General features: G+C 48.1%; 1 protein-coding gene across 3 annotated transcripts in view; it reads left to right on the forward strand.

Moving 5' to 3' along the window:
* The window catches only part of ENDOU (endonuclease, poly(U) specific), a 468,374-nt gene that overhangs the window by 208,379 nt on the left and 240,925 nt on the right, over positions 1-19,070 (forward strand). For all 3 annotated transcript variants that reach the window (XM_069231037.1, XM_069231036.1, XM_069231035.1), the window contains one exon: positions 3,862-4,017. In XM_069231037.1, coding sequence (XP_069087138.1) covers positions 3,862-4,017 — 156 coding nt within the window. The remainder of the gene's footprint in view (positions 1-3,861; positions 4,018-19,070) is intronic.

Consider the following 19,070-nt stretch of genomic DNA (forward strand, 5'->3'; position numbering starts at 1 on the left):
GGACCAAAAAGACTTCATTCTTGCAAGAATAATTCCCTGTGCAGTGAAAATCGACACACAGCCTGCAGAGAACGACGCACAGCCTGCATCGCGATGAGAAAATCACTGCATGCTGAAGCGGAACGGTGCAACCCGACTTTGCAAGGAGAAGATCGACGCAAAGCTGAGTCGGATCGACACAGCCCGACTTTCAGAGAGGAATCGACGCAGCACCTGCCGTGCGGTGGACATTTCCATGCAACGTCCACCGGATCGAAGCAGCCCCTGTGACTTCATCCTGCAAGTGCCGGATTTCAACGCATCATCCCCGGGGCGTACGAAAACCCCGCAACCCGAAGAGTATCCAAGACCGAGCGCCGGAAATCAGCGCAAAGCCTTCCCTGCATGAAAAATAAAACAACGAATTGCCATGTGCGGTCTGAGAAATCGACACACACCTTCCTGTTTTTCCACGCATCTCCTCCTCTGCAGTTCCTTGTGGAGATTTTGAATGCAAACCAGGTACTTTGTGCTTTGAAGAGACATTTGTTGCTTTTAAGAGACTAAAGACACTTTACATCATTTTTACAGTGATATTTCCAAATATACTTTTTGCATCTTAACCGTTTTGACGTGCATCTTACAAGATAAATTTTATATATTTTTCTAAACACTGTGTGGTGTATTTTTGTGGTGTTCTACTGTGTTATTGCATGATTCATTGCACAAATACTTTACACATTGCCTTCTAAGTTAAGCCTGACTGCTCAGTGCCAAGCTACTAGAGGGTGGGCACAGGATAATTTGGATTGTGTGTGACTTACCCTGACTAGAGTGACAGTTCTTGCTTGCTAGACATATGGAGCCTGAACTTGCACATCTGAAAAAGGAGAATCCAGACTTCAAAAAAATATAAAAGCTTTTGAAGCTGTCCCAGAAAAAAAGAGGAGAGCGAGTAGGTCTAACGCATTTGGACAGGGAGTTCCAAAACAATAGCCCAGAGACCTAAAAAGACCTTCCGCAAGCTCTAGCTCATTTGAACCAATGTGTGGTGAAAAGAAGGAGGATATCTGAGCATAATTCCCAACTGATTGTTAGGATTCAAACATGAAGCCAAATGGGATTTCTCATGTTCATGTTATGCATATGTCACAGGGCCTTAAAACAATCTTTTGTTTTACTGGAGGAGAGTGTAGTTCACATATAGCACATAGTGCCAGGGTCACAAGTAGTGTTTTTTTATTTATATACGAGACATGGCAAAAAAGGTCATGACTGATGGGACGCTGTGACTGATGATGTCAAATTCAGAAAGAAAGTGGCCTAGTTTAACTTACTGAGTACACGTGGTGATAAAAAGCATGATCTAAATTACGTGTCCTAACATCAGCTGCTGATAGGCATTTCATCTGTACTTGGTGAAATGCTGAATGTGTTGCCTCTATCCATCAATATGCTAATGACACACAGCTTTATACAGCAGTGTCATACCAGGTTGATTTTCTCTAAACCCAGAATTTAACTAGATAATTTGTGATGTTTTTCTCTGGCAGCAGCATAGATGGGATAATATTAGATAATTAGGTGAGCATAAGTTGAGAGGGGCTTGGCACCACACACGTTAGGAACTAGAAATGCATTTTTTGATTGGGCAGATGTTGTGTGCTTCCACAAACATAGTGCTTGCTCTCCACACAGCTGGGATCATTCTGTTTATTCATACAGCTACATAGCTAGAACCTCGGGGGGCACACATATGACAATTGAATGCTATTAAATTGCCTTAGATAACTAGATAATGTATGTTGTTTTTCTCTGGAAGAAGCCCAGATGGGAGGAGGGCAGTCATTAAACTACATGGATTTTTAGGTCGGGCTTGACAGTGCAACTTTCACCTGACCTTTTAACCAACACCAATATTACTCTATAGTTATTTGCATCCACACAAATAAATATCTATTAACATGCATTTACGTGCAATGATTAAATTACCATACAGTATTCTTCTAAAGCCAGATCTGTTAGCATTGCCAATGCCTGTTTGGATAACTCTACCAGATAATCATGCAAACTCACATTGCTAAGAAAGCTCAAACTGTTCATTTCCCGTTAACCTTTGGACATGTGAAATTTTTACTTACTGCAGATGTTTTTAGAACTGCAGGGCAATTTCTCTTTTCAGTGGAGGCAGTGCGCTGATGAGAGGTCTTTCTAACCACGAGCTTCTACCGTTCAGAAGCATTCAGCATTTTAATAGCCAGTCCCATCAGGTTTCCAAGTGTATTTGAACATATTACGCCTCCACTCAAATCCTTACCTTGGCTGCCCTTAGATGGATACAGCTAATTCAGTTAGCGTAGTTCACCTACAAGGCGTTGATGCTTCAGCGACCCCCTTATCTGGCAGCAATAATCCAAGATTGCCAGATGGCTATTGGCTGCCCTTAGAAAGTTTCTTCTCCAGCGGAATATCCCACCTGTTAAAAAGTTGCAGATCGTTAATCAGGTGTTTTTTTTCTTCTACTCCATGGCTCTCAGATTTCCCTTTCTCACTCTCTCAGACTTGTTCCAATACACCTTGTGTTTACAAAAGAGTGAAAACGTTTTAACATTAACAGCGTAATTTTCTCATTTCTACTGATATATTTGTATGAGTATATTGTAATGAATTACAGTTTTTCTTCAAATTGTAAAGCAATTACTGTTTTTTTAATCTCATTTAAATGTACTATTTGTTGAATGCACCTTATGATTTTGGCCAGGTTAGCGCTTTGTAAAAAATGAAATAAAAAAAACAAACGCTGCCGAGAGGTCAGTAGGAACAAAGAACACCCAGAGCTTATGTTAAACAAATTCTTCTCTCATAAATAGCAGCGCAGTTTCTGGCACGAGTCGTGAGAGAAGTCTAGACTCAATGTCGCTGAGTACATGAGGTGCAACGAGTGAAGGGCTTTTTCCACAATCCCCACCATGCAAATGAGGCATAGGTTCAATCTGTACCTGACAATATGTTGGGTGGGGGCTATTTTCAATTAATAGTCATTTACAGAGGGGCTATTGGACATAATAACGACACTGAAGTAGAGGAATGTGTGATGGAGGCCCACTCGAAGAATGGGCCATGCTATATACAGTGAGAGGATAGAATTGAAAACATCAATTTCCAGTCGTGAGAGTATCTCAAACCAGCAGCACTTACATAATACAAACAGTGGTTATATTGAGAAGTTGAGCTTTTGCAGAACTCATAAATTCCTTGAATTCAGATCCCTGAGCCTTAAGCAAACTTGTCTTCTGAATAGTACATTGAATAGTATCACATGTATATTACCTGCATATGTCAAACACAAATTGGCAAAACCAGTGGGTCTGGCATTGGCTGCCAGCCTTTTCGCTTTGTCATTGCTTGTTTTTTGTGTGAAGGTTGTGCAAAACTTTATTGTTGAAGAAGCTGACGGACCATCATCAATCTAATAAAAAATGGTTTAAAGCAAAAATATTTTTTGTACTCAAAACGCATACAATGCCATAGTAAACCCTGACAGCTACCTTGTGTGTGGAGGTACTCTTTGTGCAAGGGCAGAATGTCGTGAGTCACTGTAAAGTTCGCTAATTGCTGAAGTGCGCTCCTCTTTTGCCCCATGCTGTATGCACCAGTGGGTGGACAAAATTGTGTAGGCCAGAGTTCCAGGACAATGAACGAAGAGGGCTGCTGAAAGCCCTAGTTAGTGAGTATATTACACATATCAAAAGCTCTTGGCTAACCTCAGCTGTAACTGGTTAGCACATGCTTTTTTCTGTGAGAAGCATACATTATTCTGTGGTTTGCTGATTTTTTATTACAAACTACAAAACCTTTCTCCCCGATTGTACAACACCACAGACAAGAACTCTTGTAAAGGAAGGTGCGACGAAGCCTACAACAAAAAGGACCCATGCCACTGCAACAGAAAATGCAGCAAATTCAACAACTGCTGTGATGATTATAGCAACTTATGCAAGAGAACAGACTCGACCAGTACTCATGGCCATGGCGCAGGTAAAAATAAGTGATACGATGGGCATGGGGCACTTGGGGCATGTGGTAAAGTGGCCGGTGGACTTTGATCGGTATGAAATTCTAAGTGCTGCCATTGCTGTGAGAACCAGTCCAAATTTGAGTTGGTTTACCATCTGTTCTGTTTCTGAAACTTCAATGACTTTGCTGAATGAAAACCGATCTATACAAATACTGTTTTGGTAATTAATTGCGCATGAAGGGAGGGTTTCGGACCAGTGTACCATTTACATACCAATAATGCAGACCTTAATAGGTGCTCAGGTAGCATCACAAAATAATGCTGTAAATGAAGTACCTTACTTGTTACAGTCTTGTATAAATGAAGGAGAGGGCAAATGTGTGGTGAAGAAAGTCCTTGCTGTTTGATTTTTTATGGCCTTTGCTTTGGTTTTTCACAGGTGTATGTGAAAATATTTGAGTCCACTGGAGGTGCTCCAGCTTTTGAACGAGGTTGCACCAGGGGCGGTTCTCCGCTAAGGCGGAGGAGTGTCGTCCGCTGCTTCGAGCAGAAAAAAATTATAATAATGGATAGTTATTATCATTTTATTTTAGCTGAGGTTGCAGGTTAGGGCGCAGTGGGGCTGAGCTGGAGGAGGCGGGAGGGAGGAGTGGTTTGTGCACCTTAAGTGTGCATTTTGTGTGGCCGGCCACGTTGGGCCGGCCAAACATGCATGCGCACTTTGTATTTCTCCACCCGGCTGTATTTCACAGCTGTGAGAAAAAGTGCACAGAGTGCCACTCCCTCTGTGAGCACCAAAACAGGGTGCTCACACCAATCACAACGCTGCGGTCATACTGGTGACAGCAGCATCATGATTGGCTGAGGGGAGTCTGAAAGCCTGAGTGCTTCCGGACGAGGAAGAGGATGGAAGGGAAAAACGCATCCCCGACCTCAACAGGTAAGAGTTTTCTTTTAAAAAAATGCTTAATTTGTTTTTCCATCCCCACCCTGCCACCCCCGTTCAGTGGCAGCCGTCACAGGGTTGTACTACAGAGTAGGTGTCTATGCTGTGCTGGCAGCAGTGCTTTAAATGGGCCGGTATTGTCCGGTACTGAGTACCGGCACTTTTTTATTTTGAGAGGGAGAGTACCGGCACATCTCAAGAAAAACGTAATACTTTTAATTGGAGAGTACCGGCATTTCTGGGAAACAAGCAGGTACTCTGGCACAGAGTACCTGCACTTTAACTTTTCCATTTCAAGCACTGGCTGGCAGTATACCTAAATGGATCACCACGCACACTTTAGGGGGGCTACTATACTTACTTCCAGAGAGTAAATTATTGGTTGTTAGGGACACCTGCTTCCAGTGAAGACGTTTCTTGGTTAAAAGGTACTACCTGAAGCAGGTAGCATACTGTTTGCCCCAGACTAGCTCTCCATAATTATGGTCGCCGACATGGAAGTAAGTGGGGTCCTGGGTCCCTATTATTTCAACTCTGTGTAGATTCTGTGTCGAGCCATAGCCCATTTCATGTGCATTGCATGGTTGGGAGTCTGTGTACAGAGTCAAAGGAGTGTAATGTAGAGAGGGCCGGCTTTAAAGGGGTGGGACAGGTGCAGCCACACCAGGCACTGTCTTTGGTGCGGGAGCTGTGTTTATAAATATCTTATGGATTTAAAATCAAGTGAACTTCCTTGTGCATCCAGCAGTTTTCCGGCAACAATAAAAATGTCAAGCTAACTCTGGTCATTAATGTTACTGCTGGTGAGAGATCAGAATTGTGGTTAGTGGCGTTTTTTTCTCATCTTAAAGTAGCACAGGGGGATAGTTTGCCTCCTGCAAAGAACATGAACACTGCAGGATACACAAAACTTGACGAGTGAAGTATGAGTATGGCTTTAGAAAAAATGGAATGTATGTCAGAGAGGGGGCTATGGAAAGGTGAGGGGCCTGTTGGAGAGTGGTAGTGAGTGAATTCATAGAGAAGGAGGTCGGGGGGGGTGCCAAAAAAGACTGTTGCACCAGGCTCCACCAGCTCTAAAGCCAGCCCTAAATGTAGAGCAAGGTCAATCCTTCATACAATTATGATTTTATCTTGGTCTTCCTGAATGAGATAAACTGGTTATGGTCATAATAAACTGACCAGTTGCCAACAGTCCCTCCTCTGCCCGTCTAGATATCCTGGATAGTATGTATGTTTATATGTATGCATTGTGCAAACGTATCAACAAGGCAACACAGCACTGATGGAAAGAAGCTAGAAAGCCTTGTATGTTTACTATGTTCAAGGAGAATGGTTCAGTTATTAAAGACAATCTGGGATTTTAACTGCCTTGGCTTCCAATTAGTGCTCCTGTTAGACTTTTCATCCTTGGCGTGGTCTCCCTTAACTTTTTGCCTCTGTTCCCCAGGTTGTTGATGTGTGCTTGACTCTGATTTTGCTGTTTTTGTCACTCTGGGCACTTTACCACTGCGAACCAGTGCTAAGGTGCAAGAGCTCCTTTACAAAATGTGTATGTAATTGGTTTACCCATGATTGGCATATTTGATTTATTAGTTAGTCCCTAGTACAGTGCACTAAAGGTTCCCATGGCCTGCAAATCAAATGCTACTAGTGGGCCTGCAGCACTGGATGTAAAACCCACATAAGTAGTTCTGTAATCATGTCTCAGACCTGCCACTGCAGTGTCTGTGTGTGCAGTTTTAACTGTAAATTCGACTTGGCAAGTGTACCCACTTCCCAGGCCTAAACCTTCCCTTTTTTTACATGTCAATCACCCCTAAGGTAGGCCCTAGGTAGCACCAAGGGCAGGGTGCAGTGTATGGTTAAGGTAGGACAAATAGTAATGTGGTTTATATGTCCTGACAGTGAAATATTGCAAAATTCGTTTTGCACTGTTGCAAGGCCTGTCCCTCTCATAGGTTAACAAGGGGCTACCTTTAAATCTGATTAAAGTGTAGATTCCCTTTGGGAGCGGATGGACATGTGGAGTTTGGGGTCTCTGAGCTCACAATTTAAAAATACATCTTTTAGTAAAACTGATTTTAAGATTGTGTGTTTGATAATGCCACTTTTAGAAAGTGAGCAATTTCTTGCTTATACCATTTCTGTGACTGCCTGTTTGTGGCCAGTTTGACAGTTGGGCTGGTTGCACCTCTCACTAGACAGTGACACAAAGGGAGCTGGGTGTAGTCTGCATTTCCTGATGAGCCATCTATGCTAGGAGGGATGGGAGGAGTGGTCACTTACACCTGAAAGGGCTGTGCCTGTCCTCACACAATGCAGTCTCCAACCCCCTGGTGAGTGTCTGGGGCCTGGCCTGGGCAAGGCAGGATTTCACATTCAAAAGAGACTTTACTTTAAAGTAGGCCTAAAGGAGAAATTGGGTATAAGAAGGGCACCCAAAACCACAGACTTTAGAACACTTCTGTAAACCAAGAGGAACCTCTGCCTGGAGAAGAGCTGAAGTGCTGAGGAAGAAGAGACTGGACTTGGTGTGCCTTCCATCTTGTGAAGATCTCCAGGGGTTTGATTTAGAGCTTGCCTCCTGTTGTTTGAAGTCTCAGGGACAGCAAAGACTTCTCTCTGCCAGCACCTGAAGTCTCTGGAGAGACTCCTACTCTGCCCTGTGGTGCCCATCCAGTTCCTGGGACCCTGGAAGGAGAAGCTGATAGCCTAAGAGGAAGAAATCCACGCACAGAACGCCGTGTGGGGAAAAGATTGACGCAACTCCGATCTGCGGCTTAAGAAACGACGCACTGCCGGCTCTGTGGCTGAAAATTGATGCTCGCCGGAAACGCTTTCGAAGAATCGACGCACGGAGCTGGAGAAACGACGCACAGCATCGCTGATGGAGGCTAGGAGATCGCAACCCACGCAACGTGGTTTTCTGATCATCGTGCGGCTGGATTTCTGACGCAAACACTGCTGGGTGTGTAAAACTAATGCAAGGTCTGCCTGAACCCGAGAGTGCTGACCAGATCGGCGCATCGCTCTCCTGCGGAGAGAAGAAACAACACACTCCGACCTGACAAAAGGAGAAACAACGCAAGATCTCTCTCATGAGTGAAATCGACTCATCACAAGCCCTTTTTGACGCACACTCGCCTGTGAGGGGTTATTTTTGACACACCCAAGGTACATTTTCACGCTAACAGTGTTAGGATGTGTTTAAAACTACATTAAGACTCTTTTTGCTTTTTAATTGATAACTTGACTTGTGTATAGTGGATTTTTGTCGTTCTGGTCTTGTTTTGGGTAGATAAATATTCTCTATTTTCTAAACCTTTGTTGTGTCATTTTGTAGTGTTTTCATTAAGTTACTGTGTGTGTTGGTACAAATACTTTACACCTAGCACTCTGAAGTTAAGCCTACTGCTCGTGCCAAGCTACCAAGGGGGTAAAAAGGGGTTAGCTGAGGGTGATTCTCTTTTACCCTGACTAGACTGAGGGTCCTTGCTTGGACAGGGGGTAACCTGACTGCCAACCAAAGGCCCAATTTCTAACATTGGTGATCAGCGGTTGGGATTGGACTTGTATTTGTACTTGACATACAATAATTAAGTGTACACTACTGTTTTGAGTGCAGACCACTACATGACCACATACTACTTGTTTGGTGATCTTTGATTTTTCTCTTTTGCTTGGATTTTTCCCTACATCCATCTTTGTGGTAATCTTTGATTGACTTCTGAACTTCATTTGGGAACTTGTTTTCTGCTTTTTGGAACTTTGCACTTTTGTTGACTTTTCATCATGTCCCAATCTGGAGATGCATCAGTTGGAGCTGCGTTTGACCTGGAGAAATTGGATAGCTATACCAAGGCTCAGGTAAAACAGTTCTGTAAAAGTTTTGACTGTTCCATTAAGAGCTCATCAAAGAAGGAGGAGCTGCAAGAGGCGCTGAGGGCCTGGGTGACAGCCAAGAGTACTGAAGGGCACACAGAGGATGAGGTGAAGGAAGGGCAGTCCATGCACAATGATATTGTGGGTGGACCTGTTATGTCCAGTGAGAGGGTCTCCAGGGCAGGTAGCAGTGTCTCATCTAAGGGTCTGACCCCTGAGGACTTGCAGGACAGACAGGCAGAGAGGGAGCACCAGAGGGAGTTGGAGAAAATGAGGATGACCATTGAAGAAAAAAGGTTGCTGTTGGCTCATGAGCTCAGCTTGAGGGAGCTGGATCAGAGGAGCCAGTCTAGTAGGGATGGTGGCAGCCACATCACAGTGCAGCCTGAAAGGTGGGTACACATTCCTAAAGATCTTGTGAAGGATTATAAAAGGGAGGACGACATATACTTGTGGTTTAAGGGGTATGAGTCTGCTCTCCACATGAACGTGGTCCCTGAAGCTCATTGGGGGGCGGGTCTGTGGAAGCACTTTGAGGTAGAGGGGAGGGATACACTGACAGCCTTAGGCGATGCTCAGAATCTTACCTACTCTAGTATGAAGGATGCCTTGCTCACAAGGTATGGTCTCACCCCTGAGCAGTAAAAGGATAAGTTTAGACCCTACAAGAAGAGGGAATCCCAAACATGGTTAGAATGTGTTGATTCTTATTGCAGGTCACTGGATGGTTGGGTGAAGGGCAGTAAGGTAACTACGTATGAGGGGCTTTACAATCTGATTGCTTGGGAGCACTTGTACAGTCTATGTTTTACAGAGCTGCGCCAGCACCTGATTGACAGCAAGCTGACTGACCCCAGGAAGCTTGCGCAGGAAGCGGACCACTGGGAGAGTACCAGGGTCCAAAAGAGGTATGGGTAAGACCAAGTCAAGGGTGGGCAGGGTCCCTCTCAGAGGAAAGCGGGGTAAGGGTAAACAGGGGGAGTTCTCTAAAGGGCCACAAACGGATTCCCACGGCAAGGATTCCCCACCCCCCAGTGAGAAGAAGCCATGGTTCTCCAAAGGGAAGCCAGTGGCAGGTGGTCCCCCATGTAAGCGCTGTGCATGTGACCAGATGGGTCATGTGAGGGGGACCCCAAATGCCCCAAAAGTACACCAGCACCCCTTTTCAGGGTTTGGCCAGTGTAGCGCTTGGGGAGGAGTTGGTTTCAGGTGGGTGGGAACCAGCTGAGATGACCCTTGTCTCACTAGTGAACAGTGGGATGGTCCAGAAAACCCTTGTGCCTGAAAACACTAAGCAGTACAGGCAGTGGGTGACCATTAGTGGACAGAGGGTGGAGGCTCTGAGAGACCAGGAGCCAGCGTGACTACAGTGAGGAATCAGCTGGTGTCTGAAGAGCAGATTAATCCGCGTATACTTCACCAAGTAGTCGCAGTGAACAACTCAGAATGTCTGTGCAGAGTGGTGCAGGTTCCCTTTGAATGGGGGGGTCTCAGGTTCCTTGAAGGTAGCTGTGAGTCCAACCATGCCTGTTGATTGTTTGCTAGCAATGACCTGGAGGATTGCCCTTGGAAGGAGGTGGAACACAGGTCTCACTTGGAGATGTTGGGTCTGCCTGGGTGGGTATGCGTATCCACCAGGTTAATGGCAGCCCGTCAGGGTAATCAAGAGCCCCTGGAGCCTGGAACAGTGGCCCAGGGGACCGCCAAAAAGAGAAAAGGCAGGGGGTCTGGGAAACCGGCCCCAGAAGTTCCCACGGTCCGGGAGGAGGAGGAGTCTGAGGGTGATACCCCGGAACCTACAGGGGAACAGGTGGCTTAACTGGGGGAGGTCCCTGAGCTGTCGCAGTGGCAGCAGGAAGGGGGGCCCACCAGGGAAGCATTCTGTGCAGCACCGAAGACATGCCCTACTCTGGAGTGTTTGCGGGGGCTGGCAAGGAGCCAGAATCACACCTGATTTATAGGGAGGATGACCTCCTGTATAGCGAGCCTAAGGTGTCTGAGCTTGGGTCAGCCCATGTGCTAGTGGTACCCCAGTGCTTTAGAGCCTTCCTACTGGGGCTGGCTCATGATGTGCCTTTAGCTGGACATTTGGGGCAGGACAAGACCTTTGAGAGGCTTGTCACCCATTTTTACTGGCCCCTAATGCGCAGGCACTCATATTCACATTCCAGGTCTTGTCAGACTTGCCAGGCAAGTGGCAAGAGTGGCGGGAAATTTAAGGCTCCCCTACAACCTTTACCTGTTGTCAGTACTCCCTTTGAGAGGGTAGGCATTGACATTGTGGGGCCTCAGGATCCCAAGACAGCCATTAGCAACCATGGCAACAGGTTTATCCTGGTCTTGGTGGACCATGCCACCCGGTACCCAGAAGCCATTCCTTTGAGATCAATCACTTCCCCTGTGGTGGGTTGTGCTTTGATTCGGGTTTTTACCCGCATGGGGTTCCCCAAGGAAGTGGTATCTGATAGGGGTACCAACTTCATAATCACATGTATGAAGTCTCTGTGGAAGGAGTATGGGGTAACCTACAAGTTCACCACCCCTTACCACCCCCAAAGTAATGGTCTGGTTGAGAGATTCAACCGCACCTTGAAAGGCATGATCATTGGCCTGTCAGAGCCCTTGAGGCGGAAGTGGGACGTCCTCTTGCCATGCCTTCTGTTCGCCTACAGGGAGGTGCCTCAAGAGGGACTTGGGATTAGTCCCTTTGAGCTCATCTATGGCCACCCTGTGAGGGGACCTTTGAGTCTGGTGAAGGAAGCTTTAGAGAAAGCTCCTAGTAAACCCCCCAGGATGTATTTAGCTACATGCCGGCTTTGAGAAACCAGACTGCCCGCTTCAGGAGTCTCGCTCAGGAGAACCTAGAAGCAAGCCAGGAGGATTTGAAACGGTGGTATGACCAGAATGTCACTCTGGTCTAGTTTCAACCTGGTCAGAAAATGTAGGTGATGGCACTAGTGGAGCCTAGGGTGCTCCAGGATAAGTAGATTGGGCCATTTGAGGTGGTGGAGCGCAAGAGCAAAGTCACCTACCTGGTGGAGTTGCAGACTCCAAGGAACCCTTTAGTGGTGTCAACCGCCTCAAACCTCACTTTGACCGGACTGAACTGTCCATGCTCCTTGCGACAGATGATGGGGTAGAGAAGGAGAGTGAGCCTCTTCCTGACCTCCTGTCTGCAGGAGAAAAAGATGGGTCAGTGGAGGGAGTGATCCTCTCCCCCTTCCTGACTGAAGAGCAGCAAGGAGACTGTCACCACGTGTTGGGACAGTTTTCCTCACTGTTTTCCTTGATCCCAGGAGTCACACACTTGTGCACACATGATGTGGATACTGGGGACAGTACATCTATTAAACAGAAGGTTTACAGTGTGACTGACAGGGTCAGGGCATGCATTAAGGATGAGGTATCTAAAATGCTTGCCCTAGGGGTTATTGAGCACTCCAGCAGTCCTTGGGCCAGCCCAGTGGTATTAGTCCCAAAGGCTGCTGCACCTGGTGCCACCCCAGAACTCAGTTTCTGTGTGGACTACCGGGGACTCAATGCGATCAGCAAGACCGACGCACACCCCATCCCCCGAGCTGATGAGTTAATCGACAGGTTAGGAGCTGCCAAGTACCTCAGAACGTTTGACTTAACATCTGGGTTCTGGCAGATTGCCTTAACTGAGGGGGGCAAGGAGAGGTCAGCATTCTCTACCCCAGATGGACACTTTCAATTTAAAGTGATGCCATTTGGGATGAAGAATGCCCCTGCCACCTTTCAGAGGTTGGTCAACCAGGTTTTGGCTGGGCTGGATGAGTTCAGTGCCGCTTACCTGGATGACATTGCTGTTTTCAGTTCCACATGGGAGGAACACCTGCAACACCTCTGGAGAGTGTTAGAGGCCCTGCAGAAGGCAGGCCTCACTATTAAGGTGAGCAACTCTCAGATAGGGCAGGGTTCTGTGGTGTACTTAGGACACCAGGTAGGGAGTAGCTAGGTGGCACCCATACAACCAAAGATTGACAAAGATTCTGAACCTCCTAAGACCCAGACTGTAGTGAGAGCCTTCTCAGGTCTCACAGGATACTACAGGAGGTTTGTCAAGGGTTATGGTACCACTGTTACCCCCTTGACTGGGATGACTTCGAAGAAGCAACCCAGGAAAGTGATCTGGACAGAGGCTTGCCAGAACGCTTTTGATGCCCTGAAGGCTGCCATGTGCACAGTACCTGTGCTGAAGGCACCTGACTACTCAAAGGAGTTTGTTGTGCAAACAGACGCCTCAGAGCTTGGTATTGGAGCAGTACTCTCACAGCTTAATGAAGAGGGCCTGGATCAACCCGTAGCCTTCATTAGCAGGAGGTTACTTCCCAGGGAACGTAGCTGGAGTGCCATAGAACGTGAAGAATTTGCTGGTCTGGGCACTGAAGAAGCTAAGGCCCTACTTGTTTTTGACTCACTTTCGAGTTCAGACTGACCACAGGCCCCTCAGATGGTTAATGCAGATGAGGGGTGAGAATCCAAAACTGTTGAGGTGGTCCATTTGCCTACAGGGGATGGACTTTACGGTGGAACACCGTCCTGGTACAGAGCACGCCAATGCTGATGGTCTGTCCAGGTTCTTCCGCCTTAGTGATGAGAACTCCCATGAGGTTGGGTAGTTGCTCCCCACTTTCAGTTGGGGGGGACACGTTGTAGACTTTTCATCCTTGGTGTGGTCTCCCTTAACTTTTTGTCTTTGTTCCCCAGGTTGTTGATGTGTGCTGGACTCTGATTTTGCTGTTTTTGTCACTCTAGGCACTTTACTACTGCTAACCAGTGCTAAAGTGCAAGTGCTCCTTTACAAAATGTGTATGTAATTGGCTTATCCATGATTGGCATATTTGATTTATTAGTAAGTCCCTAGTACAGTGCACTAGAAGTGCCCAGGGCCTATAAATCAAATGCTACTAGTGGGCCTGCAGCACTGGTCGTGCCACCCACATAATTAGCTCTGTAATCATGTCTCAGACCTGCCACTACAGTGTCTGTATGTGCATCTTTAACTGTAAATTCCACTTGGCAAGTATACCCACTTGCCAGGCCTCAACCTTCCCTTTTCTTACATTCAGACACCCCTAAGGTAGGCCCTAGGTAGCCCCAAGGGCAGAGTGCAGTGTATGGTTAAGGTAGGATATATAGGCCCTCATTACAACCCTGGCGGTAAATCTCGCTTTCCTCCGTGCTGAAGACCGCCAACATACCGTTGCGGCAGCGGAATTCCGCTACAGGTATTACGACCCACATCTCGGAATCCGCCACAATACAGACACCCACACAAGTCCGCCACACCAAAGGTCAGTGATAAACTGGCGATACCAAAACCTACACTGTAATGCCAACAAGAATACGCCCACACTATCACGACACACGAATCAACGTGGCGGTCTTACAACCGTGGTAATCCATTGGCGGTACACACCGCTGCGCTCAAAATACACACATATTTACAAAACACAACCACATTGAACAATTCAAAATACACACACCTGACACACATCCACACACCACACCCACACACCCACAACACTATAAAACACACACCCACATTACCCACAACGAACAATTGTGGAAGAAGCCCAGAGAGAGAGATTATCAAACACAACACTAGCATCTGCAGTCAGACAACACCATCACTCCTACAACATCCACCAACACACACCAACACACACACCAACACATTCCCCCACACATCAACACACACACCAACACATTCCCCCACACATCACAACAGACAGCACCTCACACATCACCCACACCACATCATGGCACCTCAAAGACACCCCAGGTTTTCAGAGGAGGAGCTCAGGGTCATGGTGGAGAAAATCATCCGGGTAGAGCCACAGCTTTTCGGATCACAGGTGCAGCAGACCTCCATTGCTAGGGAGATGGAGCTATGACGAAGAATTGTCAACAGGGTCAATACAGTGGGACAGCATCCAAAAACACGGGATGACATCAGGAAAAGGTGGAACGACCTACGGGGGAAGGTGCGTTCCGTGGTATCAAGACACCAGATGGCTGTACGTGGGACTGGCGGTGGACACCCACTTCCTCCCCCACAAATAACAACATGGGAGGACCAAGTCTTGGCAATACTGCATCCTGAGGGCTTTGCAGGAGTAGCAGGAGGACTGGACTCTGGTAAGTCATATCTTTACTACTATATCCCCCACCCCACCTGCATGCCATCACATACATACCCTCACTCCCATCACTCCATCATCTCACATATGTCCCACTATCACAACCCACACATCCCAATACCAAGGCCCTGCAAGCAACACCTATGCATGGACCACCATCACCAAAGCATGTCCAGTACAGATACCCACACAGACCCCAAACCAACTATCACAAAAGGGCAAAGACAATTATGCAAGCACAGGAGTACAGGAGTAGAGGGTACTTCACCCAATGCACAAGATGGCACACACAGATACTAAAACTATGCATTTACACCCCAGCAGGACCCATACCCAACGTCACCGGACAGGAGGTGCCAGACATATCCAGTCCCCCACAGAAGAGGCCCACAGTGATGACAGCGGCTCAGCAACCCTGGATCAATATGACCAGCCCGGCCCATAAGGGACCTCTGGACAGTCGGTTCCCCTGCCACTGTCACTAGCCACCACAGACCCTTCCCCTCAGGAAACACCACCACAGCACCCACCCAGCGGGCCCATCCCTCGGTCCCCAAGACACGTCAATCAGCAGTGTGTCCACCACTACAGGGAACCCAGGCAAACCCACCAACCCAAGAAAATCATTGACCTGGGGTCAGTGGCAGTGGCCACACGGTTCAGGGGAGAGAGGGACAGGATAACAGGGAAGCTGGGAGGACTGCTGTGCGACAGGGGAAGGACAGGCCCAGGGAACCCACTCTCCACGAGGCACTCTCCAACATCATGGGAGCATACCACCATTCCCAGGAGACCATTGGCACGGTACGGACCAAGTTTCAGGAGACTCAGCGGCTGCATGAGGAACATCACCTTGGAATCAGGGAGGACTTGAAGTCCATCAACAACACCTTGATCACCATTGCAGAGGTGCTGGCAGACCTTGTCAACACCATGAGGGACACAGTGGGACACATACGGACCCTAAAACTAGCCTGGACGATGAACAGCCCTCCACCTTCGCTGGCGCTAGTGGACAGGAGGCACCTCCACAGGACCAACAGGCCACCAGCACCCCACCCCCTGCAGAATGAGAACCACCCCGCAAACGGTCCCTAAGATCCAGGAACAAGACAGAAAGCAGTACCAAGACCCCCGCCAGGAAATAAGACCCTCCTGAATGTCACCCTTCTGTCCCACTTTGTCACCCTGTCCACCTTAAACTGCCATTGCTCCCCTTCCTATGCCCCATTGGACAATGCACCTGTGAGACCAAGAGACGGGACTCTGCCATGGACAATCCTCCACCATCACCCCAGCCCATTGCACACCCCCTCCACTTATTAGCACAGAAATAAACACCCTTGAATCACAAAACAATCTGGAGTCAGTCTGTGCTTTCACAAATGTGTAATTGCAACATCTCTGAAATATAAAAATGTCAATGTACTTGTTCACATACCAATGTTACACAGCCGTAGGTCAGCAGTAATCATAGCAGAGGGCACAAAGTGGGACCCAGATCTGTGAAATGGAAAGCCAAAGTGACATGTCAGGGTCCACACACAGAGGTAAAAAGGCAGATTGATGCTAGGTCCTACAATAGTATGAGATGTGGGAAGCAGTTCCATCCTCTTACCTGTGTCTCACTGGAAGTATTGCATGATGATGTTGTTTCAGTTGTCTACATTTTCTTCTTCTGCCTCCCCTCCTTACTGTCCACAGGCTCCACAGCTGCTGCAAGACCACCATCAGGCCCATCCTCCTGCAGAAAAGGCACCTGGCGTCGCAAAGCCAGGTTGTGCAACATACAGAAGGCCACGATGATCTGGCACACCTTCTTCGGTGCGTAGTATAAGGATCCACCTGTCAGAGGGAGGCACAGGAATCTGGCTTTCAGGAGGCCGGAGGTGCGCTCTATTATCCTCCTAGTTCGCCCATGTGCCTCATTGTAGCGTTCTTCTGCCCTTGTCCTGGGATTACTCACTGGGGTCAGTAGCCATGACAGGTTGGGGTAACCAGAGTCACCTGAAAATATCGAGGGACAACTGTTAGACATCCTCCAAACATTAGGGAATCTCCCATACCCAGACAGAAAATGAAACTGTGTGGGGACTTTAGGCTCACCTATTAGCCACCCACGGTGCCTCTGGAGTTGCCCCATCACATAAGGGATGCTGCTATTCCTCAAAATGTAAGCATCATGCACTGAGCCAGGATACTTGGCATTCACATGGGAGATGTACTGGTCTGCCAAACATACCATCTACACATTCATAGAATGGTGGCTTTTGCGGTTTCTGTACACCTGTTCATTCCTGTGGGGGGGACAAATGCTACATGTGTACCATCAATGGCACCAATGATGTTGGAGATATATCCCAGGGCATAAAAGTCACCTTTCACTGTGGGCAGATCCTCCACTTGAGGGAAAACGATGTAGCTGCGCATGTGTTTCAGCAGGGCAGATAACACTCTGGACAACATGTTAGAGAACATTGGCTGGGACATCCCTGATGCCATGGCCACTGTTGTTTGAACAGACCCACTGGCCAGGAAATGGAGTACTGACAGGACCTGCACTAGAGGGGGTATTCCTGTAGGATGGCGGATAGCTGACATCAGGTCAGGCTCTAACTGGGCACACAGTTCCTGGATTGTTGCACGATCAAGTCTGTGAGTGATAATTATGTGTCTGTCTTCCATTGTCGACAGGTCCACTAGAGGTCTGTACACCGGAGTGTGCAGCCATCTCATCACCTGTCCCAGCGGACGTGCCCTATGGAGGAGAACGGTGAGCAGAGGGTCATACAACACATAGGTTTCACAAGGCTGTTTAGCACAAACATTAAATTTTCTCTATGTGCCTTTGTCTGTCGGTATTCCTGGCCTAAATAGGTGTGACGCAGTTATTTGGCTTGCCATGTGGCCCCCTGAAATGGCGGCTGCCTGACCTGTAAGGTGGGACAAGGTGAAATGAAGTAACTGCGCTGGCGTTGTACACCGTTGCGGTAGGCAATCGAAGACCGCGGTGCAATTCAGCATTGGTTATCATTGGGCCCTATGGGTTCCAGGAGCCAATGACATTGTACGCCGGCGGTGACGATACGCACCATTTCTATCTTTTTACTCACTTGATACCTGACCTTCAACAGGAGAGGACCTACACTGCAAGTGCTGCTGCGACCTGTGTCTGGAAGCGACAATGGCTACAGTGTCTGGGGAAAGGACCCCTGCCTTTACTTCTGAGGAGTTGGACAGACTAGTGGATGGGGTCTGAGAAACTCTTCCTCGCAAACTTTGACCTCTTCCCTACACCTCCCCCCCTTGTCATTCCCCTAGGGCCAGGCTGTCCAGGTCCTAGCTCAGCACCTTAGCCACCAAATCCTCTAGCACAGTGGTCTCAGCAAGTCCGGTCACATCGCGGGCGGCAGCCATCAAGGCTGCCAGTGTGCCACCTAGCAAGGCCAAGGAGCAGGCCATTCCGCCACCTGCCAAGGTGAAGAAGGTTCCCACATGCCAGAGGGAGAAGCCGCACCTACCAGCAAGCAAGGGCTCCTCCAAGCCAAAAGGGGACAGTGGCAAGGCACCAGCAGCGACATCAAAGGTGGTGAAGGGACACAAGTCGAAGAGCAGGTCAGGACAGGGCATGGAGGCTCCGACTGAGGGACCAGAGTCTCCCCTTCTGCCAACCACAACATCAACCTGTACGGCGGTGGACACCAACACCTGCACCGCCACCTGCACCACCACCTGCATGTCTGCTGCCTGAGCAACAGTCCCCAGCATCATCCCCAGTGGGCAGCCATCCGAGGCTGCAGAAGACGTCCTGCTGTGTGAAGCACTCTGGGCACAAAGCCCCCTCCAGAACCAGTGGAGAAAGGCATCCACTACCTCTGTCCTTGGCAGGATGAAGCACTGTGGGCACAAAGCCCCCTCCAGAACCAGTGGAGATTCAAATCCACTACCTCTGTCCTTGGCAGGATAAAGCACTCTGGGCACAAAGCCCCCTCCAGAACCAGTGGAGAAAGGCATCCACTACCTCAGTCCTTGGCAGGATGAAGAACTCTGAGCACAAAGCCCCCTCCAGAACCAG

Source organism: Pleurodeles waltl, chromosome 4_2, assembly GCF_031143425.1.
Source record: "Pleurodeles waltl isolate 20211129_DDA chromosome 4_2, aPleWal1.hap1.20221129, whole genome shotgun sequence".
Classification (NCBI taxonomy): Eukaryota; Metazoa; Chordata; class Amphibia; order Caudata; family Salamandridae; genus Pleurodeles; species Pleurodeles waltl.